General features: G+C 38.7%; 1 protein-coding gene across 8 annotated transcripts in view; it reads right to left on the bottom strand.

Annotated features, from left to right (window-relative positions):
• Positions 1 to 18,580, bottom strand: part of myo16 (myosin XVI) — a 115,499-nt gene that overhangs the window by 63,542 nt on the left and 33,377 nt on the right. For all 8 annotated transcript variants that reach the window (XR_013652661.1, XR_013652662.1, XM_078939450.1 and 5 more), the window contains exons 3-7: positions 8,727 to 8,797; positions 8,340 to 8,483; positions 3,698 to 3,806; positions 1,283 to 1,407; positions 1,074 to 1,199 (exon numbers count right to left, since the gene is read on the bottom strand). Coding sequence is in view for 6 of the 8 variants with exons in the window: in XM_078939450.1 (XP_078795576.1) it covers positions 1,074 to 1,199; positions 1,283 to 1,407; positions 3,698 to 3,806; positions 8,340 to 8,483; positions 8,727 to 8,797 (575 nt within the window). In the remaining 2 variants the exon portion in view is untranslated. The remainder of the gene's footprint in view (positions 1 to 1,073; positions 1,200 to 1,282; positions 1,408 to 3,697; positions 3,807 to 8,339; positions 8,484 to 8,726; positions 8,798 to 18,580) is intronic.

Here is an 18,580-nt window from a genome sequence, read left to right as displayed (position 1 = left end):
ACCCAAGAAAGGTAAACCTTGCATCCCTACACTGCAGTGCATAAAACTATGAAACTGTTACTATCGTCTTTTTCCATGGACCTTTCTTACCAGGATTTCAAGTTGGTCCATCTTCCTCATGTTCTTTATGTTGCAGTCACTAACATCTCTTTCGTTTTCTTAAAATATGCTTGTAATGTTGTGTTTATCCACTTCCTGTTCTCTATTTGCTGCAGTTACTAAATTACCTCATTTGTCTTATAATCGACGTTCAAGTGTCTTTGTGTTTATTTCTCCCATTCTTGCCTTCTCAGACCTTTTGATTCTCTCAAGATTAGGGATTATAGTCTATAAATCTATTATTATTGATTATTATTAAAACAAAGTAAAAACAATTTGGTTTTGTAAATATTTTCTGCATTAAGCCTGTTTTGATGTTGCCCTTGAGACAGTGCCAGTGGTAAACTGGTGTTTCATAAATAAACTAATCAGAACTGGTCTAAAAAATATAGAAAAACAGTACCTAAATGTTTATTATAGCTTTTCAGATTTTCATCTTTAGGGCTTAAAGTGTGAAGAATAATGTAAAAGAACTGATTGTAAAACAAGACAAAAGAAAATGCACAAAATATAAAATTAATTGGGTGTAAAGTGACTAAGAATGAAAGATTTATAATCTTTTCATCTGTATAAAAAAAAGGCCAGCAGCACAGAAAAACCAATGAAATGGAGACTTACTTCAAATACCAAGTGAATAAATTTTCTTTGTCAGCAGTCGAGCACACAACCCAAAGGGCAATTAAATATCTGGTTAGGTCAGCAATGTGTGAAAGCGATTACTCTCCTCCCTTCTGGGCTGGAAGCTGCTCAAACCATCTCCCATCCTGCAGAAACAGCTCATCTCGAAATCATCTTCTGTCCTCCAAGAGAAACCACAGAACTGCTAACCCAACATGATTCAACTGATTACGGTGCTGCTCTGCTCCAGCGCTTTCACTGGTTCCGATCGATTATGAAAATTTCATCATTATTTCCTTCATGCTCTCCAGTTCACGGAATCAACATCAAACTTTGGACAAATTTGTGCAGCTTACCTGTCCAAATCTAGCCGCCAAATGGAGGGGGGTCCAAAAGTTGCAGTCAGCAGGATGAGGGTCCGCTCCGTTCTTCAGTAACACAGACACCACCTCCCGGTAACCGCTGGCGCACGCAATGTGGAGCTTCACGGAAAGAAATAAGGAGGGACAAGTCTGAGGAACGGGTGAAATCAAGAAAATCATTTGTCCTAAGAGACTTTACTTACCAATGTGACCCCCTCCTCATTGGGCAAATTCAAGCTCCCCCCAGAGGCTACAAGCTGTTTCACATCAGCCAACATGGTGTTGGGCCTCTGTGTCTTCATGGTGTGCAATGAAGTCACATCTACACCTAAAAACACAAACGCGACACGTTTAATGTCAGGATCTCTGAGCCATTTTTTCAGCTTTAGTGGTGGCTCCCAACAAAAATTTAAAGCAGAAAGAAAACATTTTTTTTTCTGAACTGAACAATTCAAAACTGGTTCTCCAGGATGCAGACAGCGTGTTCCACACTGAAAACATCAATGCACTTCTCCATGATCACATGCACACAGTGAACCCTTTTCTGCTTTCAGTAATAGTCTAAATGGATTATCAATCAGTCTATAAATCACTCAGATAAGCTTCTCTGCAATAATTAATGGGATGTTTTCAAACAAATTGGTTTAATCAGACAATCGATTTGTCTTGAAGCATGTAGAGCCTCAGAGTGGTCAAGCATTGGACACAAATGAAGATGAGCCAAAGTCTACCAAAATAAAAGGCGGAAAGTTTATCTGTACTACTAACAGACAGGCAGAAATGATCACAAGTCACCTTTCACAAATCTACGTAAGGCTTCAACTTTAGTACAAGTTAAAGTCAAGTCGTAAACCTATCATTCAATCAATGTGCAAGTAAACAGCCAGTGGGGACATTTATAGTATTTTATTCCCCACAAATGCACTACAGATAAGGGATCTTTCTTGTGAAACCGGACATTGTTGTCCAAATAAAAGAATGAAGATTGAAGTGAAACTTTGGCGCAAATTCAAAACAGATTCAAAACTTCACTTCCAAGTTTGCTGGGCTGTTACGTCACCCTACCATTGACTGTATATGAGAACTGGACTGAGTGACCTTTCTCTCCTTGCATTCCAAACAAAAAGTACGCACTTGTTCCAAAAGCCAAAATCCTAGAGATTCCTACTGAGAAAAAAACAGCAGGTAGTCATTCTTTTTGTAAGAAAAATCATTATTTCTCTTATACCTTCTTGCTAATCCCATTTTTTGTTGATTTTTTTTTTCTGTATTGCAAGTTATATAGGGCAATTTTTATAGAGGCCAATCAGATGCCTCAGTAAAAGTAGGTGGTCTAATGTCAAACTTTTGAAATGCTTCATTGACAGATTCTCAAGTAGTTGGGGTGTGGTCTTCCAACAAGCTCACTCCTGATTGGTGATAGTGGTTGCCATAAAAATGTTGACACAGACCAACTTGGATCATTTTTTACTGATGTTCACTGGTTCAAAAACATAGCAGCATCCGTGTCGCAATAAATGGTGACTGTATTGCTTTGTCTTGTTTGGAGTGGAAGGTGAAACCATTATCAATGGGTGACGTCACACTCACTCACTCCAGTTCTAATATACAGTAAATGCATCCTACACACCATTATCAGTAAGGCGTTCACTTTGAACCAAAAGCTGAATAGCACACATTTCTTCTCCGCCAATCACAATCATGTTTTGTCTTCATGAATGGCCATCTCTCTCAGCATCCTAGATGGTTCGCCGTCTGGCGTCTAAACGCCACATGCGTCTCGACTCTGGGGTTTATTCACCCATTGTCCGAGTTAATCCCAAGCATGCAAGACGTCATCAGTCCAGAGCCTAACCGCCAAAGAATATGTACATTTTACACTTACATTTTTCTGTAACACAAATAAATCTTTACTGGCATTCCTAAAATCTCTCCTTTTTGAAATAAAGAAATAAACAATCCTTACCATCTTAAAACTGTTTCTTATATAAGACTAAAGTGTGACTAAAGGAAAACCACAATTTTTGCCATCGGGAATAGAAAGTCTGTTTTCCCAAAGCAAACTTTATATTCAGCCTGCAGCCATGCTTAAACCATGGCACGGAGGCTAAGTGAGCGTGAGTGAATATGTTTCATGATGTCAAAATGTTGTGAGGCTGGCCTCGGAGAATATAAAACAGCTGTTGGAAAGAAGGGAAAAACGTGTTTTACTGGGTCTGTTTGTATGTTCAGGCAGCGGTTACGCTTGATAAGTTAGCTGTTCTCATTCTGAAGTGGACATTTGGGTGGCCAAACCACGCAGCGATGAGGGACAACCTCATCCACGTTGGTTCATCTGTCACCTTTTTCTGCTCCTTCTCTGAAACATTTCCTGTTTCTCTCCTTTATTTGTTTCATTCATTCTCCGATCGACTTTTTTATTTTATCTTTGAAAAACAGCTGCCACATCATTAAGGTTTGGGAGGAGGGTGCTTCTCCCTCATACTTCACATCATCTCAGTGCTTCATAGACTAAAACAATAGAGCATCTGAAGAAACACAGAAGAGTAACACCCAGTGTGAGAAAAAGGCCGTCTTGATAAATGAGGAAAAGACTACAGTTAGAAACATAAATTTACCATTTTCTTCCAAATATTTTTGGAGGATGTATCTGGTCTCTGTCCCCTCGGAGGCATAATCCAGAGGAATGTTTCCATTGACGTCCTGCAGCAGAATGTTGGCCCCAGCCTTGCAGGTCAGAAAAAAAGGTAGAAGACAGAAACAAATGGTTTTAGTTCAGGCCATTTATTAAAGGTGATCCATGATTAAGTGAGTCTGATTATCTTGGTTCCCCTTTTGCGACATTTACCTGAACAAATGTGCAGACAGAACAGTCTTAATAATTAATATCCAGAGGGAGGAGGGAGGGCACAGGTTACCGTAACCTGGGATTGTCTGGGTTAGTGAGTGCATGTGACAGAGACAAATGCGTGCTTACTCAGCAGGAGTCTGCTGGGACTGGAGCAGAAGCAGGCCTACGCTACTGTGTGAGATAGTGTAAGGAGTCTTTCCCCTGATCCCTTTAACAACTAATGCTGCCATGATTTTAAACACTATAATTTTTTAATGACCCATGGTGTACAGGGGTCTTTGCTACTTCTATAATGTGTGCTAACTAGAGTAATATTCATGCAGGATGGTCCAGAGCAGTCCAGAGGGCCACTTTCTCATCTTTTGGGTTTGGTTTCTTATTCCAATTTCAGAGTCAACCAAATCTTACAATAATGTCACCTAGTTAAACCAATATTTGCTTGGAGGTAGTATTAAAATATGAGTATTGCCCTACTAAAACAAACTAACAAAAAACAAGAAGCTAATGACAAAAGGTGGACGATAAAAGTCCTTTTAGTCTTCAAACTTCTGGTGGAGTCATATTCTGCTGATTTCACTTCAGGCAGGAAGTCTGCGGTTTGTTTGTTACTGCGATCGATCCCAGAATTTGATATTTGACCTACGCATGACAAAGATTTCCTGCACATTTGCAGAGCACACACAGCAGAGATTTCTTACAGGGGAACACAGACCTGTGACTGTTTTCAAAAATGTTTACTATAATTAACATCAGCTTTTTTACTGGTCATTGACTGAGTAGGAGAACTGTGACGTCCCCCTTGGAAAATGGTTTACTTCTGGCTCCAACGAACTGAATTCAAGTCAGTCACCATTTTTTTTTTTTTGTGTGTGATATGGACGCCACCATGCCAGACGTTGTCAAGAAGCAGTAATTGGTTCAAGTTGGTCTAAGTCAACAATTCTACAGCAACACTTTTTGGCAATCAGATAAGAGCTCGTTAAAAGGCCACACCCCTATCTTAAAAGCAGGTTAGGGAGAATCTGTCAATCAAACCTACTTCTATTAAGGCACCTGATTGGCCAGTTTATAACATGAATAACTTGCACTACAGAAAAAAAAGAAAAAAAAAAACAGGATTACCAAGGACATGTTATAAAATGTAGTAGAGCAACAAATGGTTCTTCTGACAAATAGAATGACTGAATAATAGCTGTTTATTTCTCAATGGAAGTCTATGGGATTTTTTGGAGCCAACAGGTACTTCCTGTTTGGAAATTGAGAGGCCCTGGGTCACTCAATCCAGTTCTCATATACATTCATCGATTCAGGTGTACATTTCTGCCACTAATGGTTAGTGTTACATTTGTAAACAAGCTTCAGATGATACTACTAGAGTTACATTAAGGGTGTGCAAACCTTTTTGTATTTTTTTCTTGTGTTGTTTTTTTTTTTTACTTTAGGTTTTTTTATGTAAAGTAATAAAAAAATGTAAACCATTTTTCTGGTTTTTCTCCTTTTTTATTCATTAATTTTTATTTTATCAGATAATTTTCCTACTGGAATTCTTGGAGAACAAAATTGGTTTCAGTATGTGTAAAGGAACTGGCCTTTCCTCTGTTCAAATGACAACTACTGAAATAAGCAGAAGTGAAAGAATGGACTCATTGAGCTGTCATCGAAACAAAGAAAACATCCATTTCTCTTGTCTTCCAGCCGCTGTCTGGCTTTTATGTCGCTCAGTGGTCTTATCTGCCAAATGAATCCAACCACAGAAAAACCACTTGAAGGTTTGTTGGCTTTCCAGTCCCCATAATTTCCAGAGAGCCCATAAAACCGAATGTTACTATTGATTACTCCCCTTTGCTGCTTTAATTATTTGTAAAAATTAATGAGCCACTGTACCTGCAGAGAGAATTGTTGGCAATCTCTGCTTTATTGACAGACACTTCCTGCTTTCTCGTTACATTTCTTTTATTTTCCTTCTTTGGCTCAAGAAAAATCATCTATAAGCGGCTATTAAAAGAATGTATACCTTATAAAAGGTTATTTCATATTAAACCATAAATGGGAAGCTGGTGCAATGATCACTGCTGCGTGAGGATTGATAAGAGGGACTTGGGACTCGAAATGAGGGTTTTGCTTTAAGCAGACGGATTCATGATGGATGAGTCTTTAAGGCGGCAGAGGAACAAAAGTGGGTAGGTCAGCACAAAAAAAAAGATTGCATTGTACACTCATTATGTGAATGCTTTTTTTGAAAAAAAGAATCAATTCAGTTCAGCAGAAATTTGGGTTTTTATCTAAAAAAAAACATGAAACGGGGGAGCAGGGAAGACTCAGTGAGTCCTCATCATTTTTGTGAAACAAAAAGTAATTTATGAATATTGAATTAACTACTGTTCAGAGCAGTCAGTCTGCCAAAGTTTATAATTTAACTAGAGTTCAGAAGTTTAATATTTAATATTTCTAGTTCTGAACTAAAAAAGTCCTAAAAATTATTTACAAAGACATAAAATACAGGTAGAGAGACAGAAAGTAAAAAAAAAAAGGATGAAAAAAAAGGAAAGTCTTCATATTTTTCAGGAATTCCTCTCAGGGGTAAAACCTCAGGTAGGAAGCAAAATGAAACAAAGAGTGAGATTAACACTTATTACCCTCATAGATCTTTTTTCCTGCAGTTTTATTGGACCAGAAATGAGAAAATCCAAATGAACTTTCACTATATATATATACATTTAATGAATCCGGTTAATTTTAGATGAGCGACCATGATTTTAAATCAGGATTTTCTCTGACATCATGGGGATTCGGTCACTTATGGAAATGTGAACCTTTCATCAGTATTCAAGTCTCTATTCTAAACTGCTCTTCTGAATGACTCCTTAATTCCAGTGTGGACCTTAATGGCAATCATTAACCAAAACTGGAGAAAAAAACAGATTTAAATGTGTTTGGAAAAGAAAGAGAGCATGATGATGTTTGGAAGTGTTTCCTTCGTCTGCTGTTTGGTCGCTGCAGATAAGAGAATTAATATAACCGCTAATCTAGATGGAGCACCAATGCACTTTTCATCAATAAACCCCCACCTTCCGGTTTTCCTGTAGGACAAGATTAGTAACATCCCTGTCAGCAAAAAAACTCTTTCTCTGAGCAGAAACCAGAAATGAGAAAATCAAGGACAGAGGCAGATGAAGGGGTACATGGAAAAAGAGATAACAGATGAGGACACAAAAGATTTGCACGTGTTACTCTCTGCACCAATCAACGATGGAGATGGCAAAACGAAGCTCAATGAGAGTGACCTCCATTAAGTTTTAAAATGTAAACTAATAGAGAAACGCTATGTAAGACGATGATGAGGTGGCGGCAGGAAGAAGAAGCATCAAACACTGGCTGGCTGTTTTAGGTGTTACAGTAAATAAAACAAAAATAATATTGCTCTATTGTTGGCTTAATTGAAGATATTTTTACTACAGAGAAATGACAGGAAAGAAGAAACTGCTTGTGAAAAACTAAAAAAAGCAAATCCAAATACCACATTCAAGGTGTTGTCTTACAGGGATGGTCACCTTTGAATTGGAGGCTGTCACAGAGGAATGCACAAGGTTGCAAAATAAGCACAAGAATGAACTTCCTAAGTGTAAAAATAAAGATTCTTGTTATACTAAAAATGTTTCTCAGTCAAAATCACAAGTGAAGATTTCTTAGAAATTTACTTCCTCTTTATTTTCTACTAACTGCTGGAAGAAGGGAACTCATTTATTCACAAACGATTTCTCTTCAGTGAATGGGAAAGCTTTAGTTACTGTCCCCCATGGAGAAGTATCCCTTATCATTATTGCATGATCCAACAAAATGCATTACAGTCTACATTAAAAAGCATTTAGAACACTGAGACTATGAGTCACCCACGCATAGGTATCGACTCAGGACAGCATCCATGCTAAATGCACAAACACTCAACACTAACATGGACTCATCAGTTGTGCAGCAGCTCACATATTCAGATGTTTCCCACAGAAGGGTCCATTTTCTGCCTCACAGACAGGAAACAGGCATCGCTCAGGACCTAATCAGCACAACCAAGCTGTCCAAGATTCTGCAGAAGACTAGATTGCAGCCTGCCTCCTTGGGTCTAATCAGCACCAAAATCCCTGAGTGAGTGGCTGGGGTGGATGTGCATACCCTCCTCTGCAGCTGGCACATCTACTGCATTTACCTAATCAGTACCCTCCACAAATTTGATACTTTTTTTTTTTTTTTTTATCTCCAGCTCATTAATGTCCTTGCTTTCAAAGATGGAGCTGTTCTTTTTTCATCGAATGTGGGATTTTTGGACACCGTCAAGAGACCAAACCTAGTTCTGCACGTCTGTTTTGTGCAACATTGGAGAAAGACTTCATTAAAAGCGTTCATCCGTTTCTCACCATCAACAACAGCAGCACTGTGTCTGCATGGTCACACGCACACGCGACGTGCAGAGCTGTCCAAAGGTCTTCATCCTGCCGGTTGACATTCAGGCCCCGCTCGATCAGTAGCTCTGCTGCAAACACATTGTCATGGCGGGCGCACTGCAGAGAAGACATAATAAATTACCCGATTAGAACCCCGGCCAGTGGTATTTTCAAAGGCTCTGCCGGCTATAAACTCTCCACAAGATCCGGTTTAATACCTCTATGTTGCAGGAGGGAATTATTGTACTGAAGTGCACAGAGGGATCAGGAGAATTATAATAATTAAGACGGAGGATGATTACTTCTGGGCTAAAATGTAAGTAACTGTAAAATCTCAGTCATGGAAGCCATGAATCTTACCAGGTGGAGCAGGGATCCCTCAGAGGAAATAGAGGTGTTGAAGTCTGCCCCCTCCTTCAGGAGCCTCAGCACTGAAAAAGCAACACACAACTGTGTGTTAACACCAGTAATTTGTGAAGAAGGGAAAGAACAGAGAGCAGACACACACCACCACTGATCCCCGTCTCTCGCTGTCAACGTCAGTCTGTGCTGAGTGCCCCGTGTGTGCCCTTGGCGTGTCAGTCTGCATCAGTGTTGAGGCTGCGCGTGGGACTTTGGTTGCTTCTTGCTCCCGCAGAAGGTCAGAAAGCCACTGGGGTGCTCAGATTAACATTGCAAAAACTCACAACCCACTAACACACTGACACACATCTTTGCAGGGATAGTGCAAGCTGGCTTGTGTGGCAAACAAGGTGGTTTCCTGACAGCAAATACATTTTTCATGAGATATTTGTGAAAACCCGGGGAGTGTTGGTGAGTTTGGGAGCAATAAATAAACTGAGACATGGAAGAGCATGGATAAAACTCATCTGAACATATGCGTGGATGCTGACAGCACATATTTATGTAGACGTAATGCTCCATCTTTGCACAGAAAGACTATTTAAATGAGCTTTTGAATGGTAAACACAACATTAACACTGTGTGTTGCCAGGATGAAAGTTTTTTATATTAAAATTACACACACAACCATATTTACTGGCATGCTTGCAAGATATTTGAGGCAATTATGCAAACGGAAAACCTAAGTTGAAACAAAATCATAAAAGAATAAACACATATTTGAATTTAAAGACATTTTAGTTGGAAATTTTAAGGAAATAAATCGAAAGTAATTACACTGACAGGATCAGTCATGCAGCCACACACACTAAACTCTGCTTTTATTTAAATTCACGTCCACAAAATAAACAAAGTATTTATTATTTTTTGTCACAAGTCAATGTTTTAGCAGATCTGTGCATCAAACAAGATCAGATTTCTTGCCTGATATGGCTCTCAGGGCTTAGCAGTCTTGATAAAAAAAACAGAACAAGCCTGAAGCAAACGGCACAATTAGCCTTTCACTTTTTATATCCTGAAGGACTCAAGTCTGTAAAGCTCCAATTAAAGCTTCTTTAATGCCTGTTTTTTTTTGGTTAAAGATAATACTCCTCTTTTTGTATTTCAAATTATATTTGAAGGCCAAACGATGAAGATGAAGCTTTTAGTAGACTGCAACCTTTGATAGTGTGTTTTGTGATTTGTCCCTACTTGAACTTAAGGATCCTGCAGAAGTGAATGTGAGTTCACTCATAAAACCAAGTAAAGTGAATGAATGTCTCATAGTTAGTTAGAGCTAGGGGTGTTTGTAGTTTGATGGCACAATATTAAAGTTGTTCACTGAGACATTGATGATTTAGAACTACGCAATGGTCCTCATTCCTTAAACTGTCCTAACGAGTGGATACTACTGTCTGCAGGCAAAACTGGGGAAGTCTGTACGGGAAATACAGATGGCCCACATTAAACATCAAGGTCGACAGTGAGCCTTTAAAGAGAAATGTTTATGAAAATATTTTGGGGTATGCAGCTGGTGACAGGTTCTATTCTATTCTATTCTAAGAACTCGTTAACCCGCGCTTAATTGAATTTCTTTATTTTGACAGTCAGAGCACTGAGCAGAAATCACACTGCATCAGCAACAAGGTCAGCACCCTCGCAATGCTTATTATCAAAGTTTAAACAATTAAATGAAGTGCGGGTTTACGTGTGGTTTATTTGTACTTGTTTCGTGGTTTTAACATTGTTGCCAATATCACAACAACACAGTTGTCTCAACTAGCTTTGCACCAATAATTGTACAAAAACATAGAATCAGTCATAAAATGTGAACAATTGCTAATTGCAAAACTAGACAGACCCTGGACGTTTTCTTTCCCATTAGGGCATCATGTTTAAATACACAATATAAATTGACTTCTTTAAAAAAGAGACAGCTCTGTAAAGTGCTTGGATATCTTTGTCCCCATTAAACATGCAGCAGGACACTAGTTGTGCAGTTACGTATCAAGCGCCCCCGCCCCATTATCTTCTTCCTCTGTGCTAAAATGGGGGAGGTGGAACTAATGTTTTGACATCAGCTGACTGACTCATTTTTGGATTACACAACAATTAAGCCGCGCATCTAAGATGATCAGACAAACTGAAGGCAGAGTGATTGAGAGACAGAGCACCCACTTGTCACACAGACACTATCAGTATTTGGCCTCTATTATTCACTGCTTCCTGCTTCTGTAAAACCAAATTTTCTGCTGCTTCCTCTCTGAAAGATAACCTCTGATCATGAAGTCAGAGTGAAACTAACGTTAAGGATATATTTACAGGCCTGCTTTAATTTACTAGAAAAAAAACTTGCTAAAAGTTTTTGCAATGCATTTTTGGGGAACTTGTTTAAACATTGACTTTTTTTTTCTCATTTTTTCCCCTTTATTTTGTATGCTTATCCTCCCCCCATCTCTAAGATCCCACTCTCTCCTTCTCTCGTCTTTTTTCCATACAAACTAACACGAAATCTACACAAACAGAATTAATATAAATAAAGTTTAGCCTCAAGTACAAAAGGGGTTTATACAAATATACACCTTGTGTGTCAGAGGATTAATTTTAACCCTTGTGGCATCTTGTGGGGCCCAGATGACCCCACCCTTACATTGATGTGTTCTCTCTACCATGACAAAGGTGGATAAAGGGGAAGAGGATTTCATGTAATTCATGGATCACCAGTGAAGATCACAAAAATATAAGAAATTTAAAAAAGGTTCCACACACTGTCTTGTGGGGTCCAGATGACCACACTCCCAATGTTAAAGTGCCTTGGACAGCACAAGGGTTACCAGTAAAATCTAGGGGCCTTCAGCTCTTATCGGTTTGCTCAGCTGCCGGACAGGACAAGTAAAATAATATATTGACATTTTCTCTAAATACAGTCTCTGCGGGCATCTCAACAGGTCTCAAATTTTGGATTTTGTCCCTATGAATCAGACCGTTGAAGGAATGTAAGAGAATTTAGTGGTAATCAAAAGATTGGGGGCCTATTTGAGACAATCTGAAATGTTGTGCTCACATTGTGAGAGATGCCAGAGATCCATTTTTTCTGCCATTAATCTCACTCAACATGTGGATGAACATTAGAAAATCTTGAGTTCTTATTTTACTAAAAGTCTGAAAATTTTGCAACATAGAAGGTTTACAGGAGATATTTGAAATATTTCTCACAACTCCCTCTTGCGAGTGAAATCCTGGCCGCACAATGCTATTACATGTGACATTTTTTTAAATAACTTGGATACATTTTTGTTGTTATATTTAATTTTATTTATGGAATTTTTCTCGATATAACTAACCAAGACAATATTTGTAACTATATTTTAAAGTAATTTTATTTTGGAAAGTTTTGGTAAATCAAAGTAAATGTGGTGCATTTTGAAACAGAAAGGTTTTAAAAATGTTTATTAATTTCCTTCAACAAATATCCAGCAGAGCAGGAAAAGATTAACAACAGTTCATGATAGGTTGGGATTGAAGCAGTCAGGGAGGGCATGAATTTAATAAAATGAATATACGTTTTTGACAAAAGATTAAATATTAATTTTTAGACTTGTCTATTCTATATTGACTGTTTTTTATGTGTGAGATTTCTACGTTTCTTTCGTTAAAAAATATACAGGGAAGGCATCGGCAGCTCGTGCTTGCCCTGCTTCCCAGCCTGCGCTCACACACTGACTGAGCGGCAGATGACACAGGCGCTTTACTGTTTTGGTCTTTTTATTTGTCATAAAAGACGCTTTATCTTCAATTACTTCCTTTGCTTATTTCCTGCCAACTGTCTTGGTGCCATTTTTTATTTAGTGTTATATTATCTTCCAAAAATGCACATTAGAAATACCCTACAGTGAGGCATTCAAGGCCTCTGCCTGTAAGACGGCGGTGGTGAGGCCCCTTCTGAAGAAGAGTAACTTGGACCCAAAGATCATGGACAATTACAGACCTGTATCCAACCTACCATTTTTAGGAAAAATTATTGAAAAACTTGTTTTTATTCAATTACATGATTTTTTAAATGAACATAATGTTCTTGAAAAGTGTCAGTCTGGTTTTAGGACAAATCACAGTACTGAGACGGCCCTTTTAAAAATTTTAAATGATCTCAGACATAATTATGACTCGCAGAAACTTTCTGTTCTGGTGCTGCTGGATCTGAGTGCCGCCTTTGATACAGTGGATCACCAGATTTTAATTGACAGACTTAGGAGTCGGGTCGGCCTCTCAGGAACTGCTCTTAACTGGTTTCACTCCTATCTCACAGATAGAGACTTTTTTGTAAGTATGGATACTCGTTCCTCAGGAGTCCATGAAATAGGTTGTGGGGTTCCCCAGGGTTCAATCTTGGGTCCAATACTTTTTAACTTGTATATGTTGCCTCTTGGGGATGTCATCAGGAGACACGGCGTTGACTTTCACAGCTATGCTGATGATACACAGCTTTACATCGCCGTGTCTCCTGATTACCTTGAACCTGTCAGCACTCTTTTAAACTGCATTTTAGATATAAAGCTGTGGATGGCAGAAAACTTCTTGCAGCTCAACCAGGACAAAACTGAAGTTTTAATCATTGGTCCTGAAGACAAGAGAGAGATGATTTTACCCAAACTTAGGAATTTTAAATCTTCTCAGTGTGTGAGAAACCTGGGCGTTCTTTTTGACTCTGAGCTGAATTTTACTCCTCACATCAGAAACATTGTGAAAATAGGATTTTATCATCTCAAAAACATTGCCAGAGTCCGCCCGTTCCTCTCTCTTGCCAGCACAGAGGTGCTAATGCATGCTTTTATTTTTAGTCGTTTAGATTACTGTAATGCCCTGCTCTCTGGTTTACCCAAAAAGTCGATCTCAAATCTACAACTTCTACAGAACTCAGCGGCACGAGTTCTGACGAGGACCAGGGGGCGGGAACACATTACACCGGTTTTAAAATCGCTGCATTGGCTCCCTGTGCGTTTCAGGATTGATTTTAAAGTTCTTTTAATGGTTTATAAATGTTTTTATGGTCTTGGGCCCTCTTATTTAAATGATATTATTTTAAAATACGAACCCTCGCGGACCCTGAGGTCCTCTGGCACTGGCCTCTTAGTTGTCCCTAAGGTAAGGACCAAGACACATGGTGAGGCTTCATTCTGCCATTATGGTCCTCGCCTGTGGAACAGCCTGCCGGAGAACCTCAGGGCCGCAGAGACTGTAGAGGTTTTTAAGAAGAGGCTCAAGACCCACCTTTTTAGTCTGGCTTTTATATGACTTTGATCATTCCTTATGTCTTTTATTATTCATCTATTTATTAATTGAGGTATTTATTTATTTATTTATTTATTTATTTATTTATTTATCTATTTATTTATTTATTTTCTTGTAAGGACTATTATTATCTTTGTTTTTAATATGCAAATCTTTTTATTGTTATTTTACCAATGATACTTAGGTTATGTTTTAATCACTGACGTTTTTTATTTTTTAATTACTAACATTCTTATATCTTATTTTATTTTTTATCTTTTTCTATTTTTATTGTTGTTATTTTATGATCATTTTTATTTTTTATTCTGATGTTTTTTACTCCAGTGTTTCCTCTGGGGGATCCATCGTTCTTGGGCACCACCAGCTTGACCTGTAGGGCGTGCCGTTGCTGTGGTGCCCGTTCTGGTTGGGCGGGCTGGGGTCCCACTCTGTGGTCTAATAGCCATGGATGGGGCCCTGGGCTGCCCTGTGTTGGGCGGGCTCTGCGGTAATGGCCCCTGTGGTCCGGCTGGGCCTTGGAATGAATGGATCCCCATGATATTGTTTCCTCACAGCAGTACCAAGCCAGACCTTCTTCAACTGCAGTTATTTGTTTCTGTTCACTGTTCTACTGGGGTAACTGGGTGGGTGGGGATGGGGGCGGGGGGTGGTGAGGGAGGGGTACATTCTTTGTGGGATTGTCCTTTGTTTTCTGTTTTGAACAACTTTCATTTTTTATGACTGTTTTATCTGTTTTTATGTTAAGCACTTTGTGTTTTTAACCAAAATGATAGGCGCTATATAAATAAATAAAGTTTGAGTTTGAGTTTGAGAGAATGTGCGGTCTAAACTAAAAAATAATAGAATTAGTGATAGCAAGTTAAGTGCAGCCATCCAGTTGTTCTTTAATATTGTTTAGCAACCTTTTCTAAATAGAGGATTATGTGTCTAAACACAGGAATCTGTAGAGACACGTCTCTGGCAGTGATTTCCATTGAGCTAGAGAGACTTTTAAAACTGAAGAAAGAAAATGAAAACTACAAACAGGTCATCCATGTGTTTCTTCAGAAGGACCGGCACATGGATTTCAAGTAAAAGTTTGGTGAATTTTGGTGATTCTTTTTTAATGCTACAGTTTGTAAACAGATGGAAAATGCTGAAATGAAACTTCAAACAACACACTCTAACTGTTCCCAATCAAATAGTGAATGGGCTACTCTGTTGGGTACATATATTTGTAAATCTGACTGATGGCATCAGTGCCTCACCAGTCGTGAAGCTCGCCACGTCAGTGGATCGAACCAAAAACGTTTTGATTGACAAGCTCTATTGCAGAAAAAAGCTGCCAAGCTATAACTGTGAAAGGAAGAAATGTTGAAAGTGCCCCAACATCTCTGCTAAAGCTTGCCATTCTACAGTAAAAGAAGCATGAATGGATTGATGTCTTTTTAGTTAATAACTTGAGTTGTTTACAAATATATACTTTTAATTAATATCTCTATATTAATATAGAGAACATGAGTAACGAATGGACAAGCGAGACGCCCCTCCTCAGAAAGGTAATTAGGTTAATCATGAAGCATTAAAACAGTGGAGTGGGTCAGGATCCTGGATAAATATTCAAATTGCCGGCTTAGTTCCAAACTACTCTGTAGTAACAATAAGTAACTTAGGTAATAGCATTTAAGACTCCAGGACAGACAATTCTCAAGGGTTTCCTATATCTTCTTGACCTAAAGTCATTAAAAAATGACTAGAATCTGAATGCAGTGGACTGAACTTTTCTATGAACGATTAGGATTTACAATGAGGTAGTAAAAACAGGTCTCCCACAGCAACAAAAGTCATTTCAAGTTTAATCTTTAAATGTCATTTGGCATTCGATTAAACTTTACTAAGGTCTCAAGTCTTGAATATGTGTTCTTTTGGTTTCCAATAGGAGGTCATGCATTTTATTTAGCAGCAGAAATCAGGACTGCTTGAAGGATGGGCTTGTTAGAACCTTAGAACTGGGCCAAGTTCGAGTTGGACTTGGGTGAAGGGAAAACCAAGTGTCCTGTCAACACTGATTCTATGCTAAGGCAGACAAACAATGGTGAGTGCGTGCTTCTTCTCTGTCAGAGCTTTGTGACGGTGGACATGGAACACGCAAAGCCGAGTGTCGTTTTGTGGAAAAACAGCTCTTGTAGACATATGTGGAGTTTCCATGGTAACAAGATGGAAACTGGTGCAGGCGATTGAATTGTGACTGGAGTGGGAGACAATGCAAAAACCCCTTTTATTACACTAATAGCTGTATATTCCCAGGAAGACATGACTTAGCTTTTTTTTTCTGCACTGAAAAACTAAACATCCAGATTTTTACACCGTACAGACTTTTATAACCCTATGTGGTCATAAATAATAAGGCTTCTACACATCTACCTCTATATACATCTCATTCACAGATTTATAAAAAACTTACTAAATAACATCAGATTAGATGTAACTTTCATAGATGCTTTTGGCCAGTCGCATGCTATGATTGAGCTGCATTTGTGCTTAGAGGATGAATACACAACATTTGGGACCATGAATATGCAAGATTACAATCAATTATTCATAGCTTACAATCAATAAAGTAAGTGTGCACATAAAACTGCAGCACGAGCTGCTTCTCTTGCTTTTTGCTATGATTCACTGGCATGTGAGGGTGCAAACATGTTGCTAGCTTTCAAGTGGTAGTTTAAAAAATGATAGGGGACCGTATTTTGCAACGTACAAGCACACTCAAAGGGACTAAATCATGTGTTTTTAAGTCAAAGAACCATTTTTTCTAATTAAATAGGAGTTTTTTTGGCAGGATGCAATCTCTGACGCACCGCCCTTCCTCCTTGTAGGTGCCGCCCATTGCATGATGTCAACTTACAGCCGGCCTTGGTAGCGTGTCCGCGTTTTGCTCACGAAAACAAACAACATCCAAACATTTGCAAACACAGCTAGCTCAGCTGAGAAAGTGTTTTTGTGTGTATGTTTTCTTAGGGACGGTGCTGGCAGCGGACTCTTCCTGGAAGGGGCTGTTCCCCACTTTGTGACATCACAATGTGGCCACTCGTTTTTTGTAGATTGGGAGGGGCTGGTTCTCAGAGCGCAGGGTTTTAGAGGAATGCTCTAAGATGTGTGAATGAACACTTAAAGGCTAAAAAAACACCTAAAAACTCAAAAAGTTGATTTTGCATAATATAGGCCCTCTAATAGCCTTTTGTGTTTCAAAATATGAGAGCGCACCTTATAATCAGGTGCGCTTATACATGGATTTATTCCGGATGTGCTGTTGCAAACAAGGTGAGGTAAATTGTCTTTATAGTTTCAATTATGGTGAATACATTAACGCAGCCAATGTGTGGCAGTCTTGGACTGTGTCTTTTATTACATGTTACTAACAAGGTTCGGGGTTAGCGTAGTCATATTCTAGCTGTAACAGTCCATTTTTTACGTGTTGCAGTTACAGGTATTGCAAATATGTTAACGTGGCTAACACTTCCAATATGCCTAATGTGTAGTGTGTTACAAACAAGTTCTAGAGTTACTGTGAATGCATTTACTAAAGTCTGACTGACTGACAGACCTATCTTTTGCTTTTGTGTCATGCTTATTGTGCCTTATAGTTCGGTGTGCCTTATGGATGACATAAGTTCAGAAAAATAGACCAATCATTGACGGGAGCCATTATAATCCGGTGCGCCATATATTGCGGAAAAGCCGTTATAGAAATGTCACAGAAAAGTGTACCAGTTAATTTTTTTTATGTTTTTGGTCCATTTTAATTCTTAACAAAGCAAACTCGTTTATAAATCATGTCAAATCCCGACATTCCAAGCCTTCGGAAGTACATCTTACAGCTTTATTGCAATTTTCTTTTTATTTCATAATGAAGCCAGACACGCTCTCCCCAGGTAAGCTTTGCACGCCGCCTCAATATGAGTTTCTGTTCAAATCCCTCATTCATATAAAAGCCTGTGTATCTTGGGCTGCTTATCACACAGTGGCAGACTGCCCATGTTTCTGAAATGACACGGTATTTGACTTTTTTTTTTTCCAGTTTCCATAAGTAAAAGATGTTGAAACAAAACTCAGCTCCAAAGAAAGGTTGTTTTATCAATGAGCTCATAGAGATGGATCAACATTCCTGGTCCCAAAATAACGGAATTTCACAGATGTCAGAGCACGAATTGGGGTTTTGCTGGCAACTTAACAGAGTGTTGATGTATTGAAAGACAAGCAATCAATTATTCAGTAAATATAATATTACCTAATACAAGCAATCACATTAAATGTTGTAATCGAACAATGATCAACTCATGTCTTACTCACCTTGAAGAAATCACATTTTGGAGCATGTTATTAGATTTAATAGCTTTACCCTCCAGCCCCCCTCCTTTATTTATCATGTATGGTTGCACTAAAACACATCTTAAAGCAGTCCACAGTGAAGGTGAAGGAAAATTGGGTGTGGTCACACATGAGTGGTTTTTCTGCTTCTACAAATTTCACCGACCATCTTATTTATATTTATCTGTGAGGTA

Source organism: Oryzias latipes, chromosome 21, assembly GCF_053564925.1.
Source record: "Oryzias latipes strain Hd-rR chromosome 21, Olatipes_Hd-rR_3.1".
Taxonomy (NCBI): domain Eukaryota; kingdom Metazoa; phylum Chordata; class Actinopteri; order Beloniformes; family Adrianichthyidae; genus Oryzias; species Oryzias latipes.
This window is presented reverse-complemented; position numbering and strand designations above follow the sequence as displayed.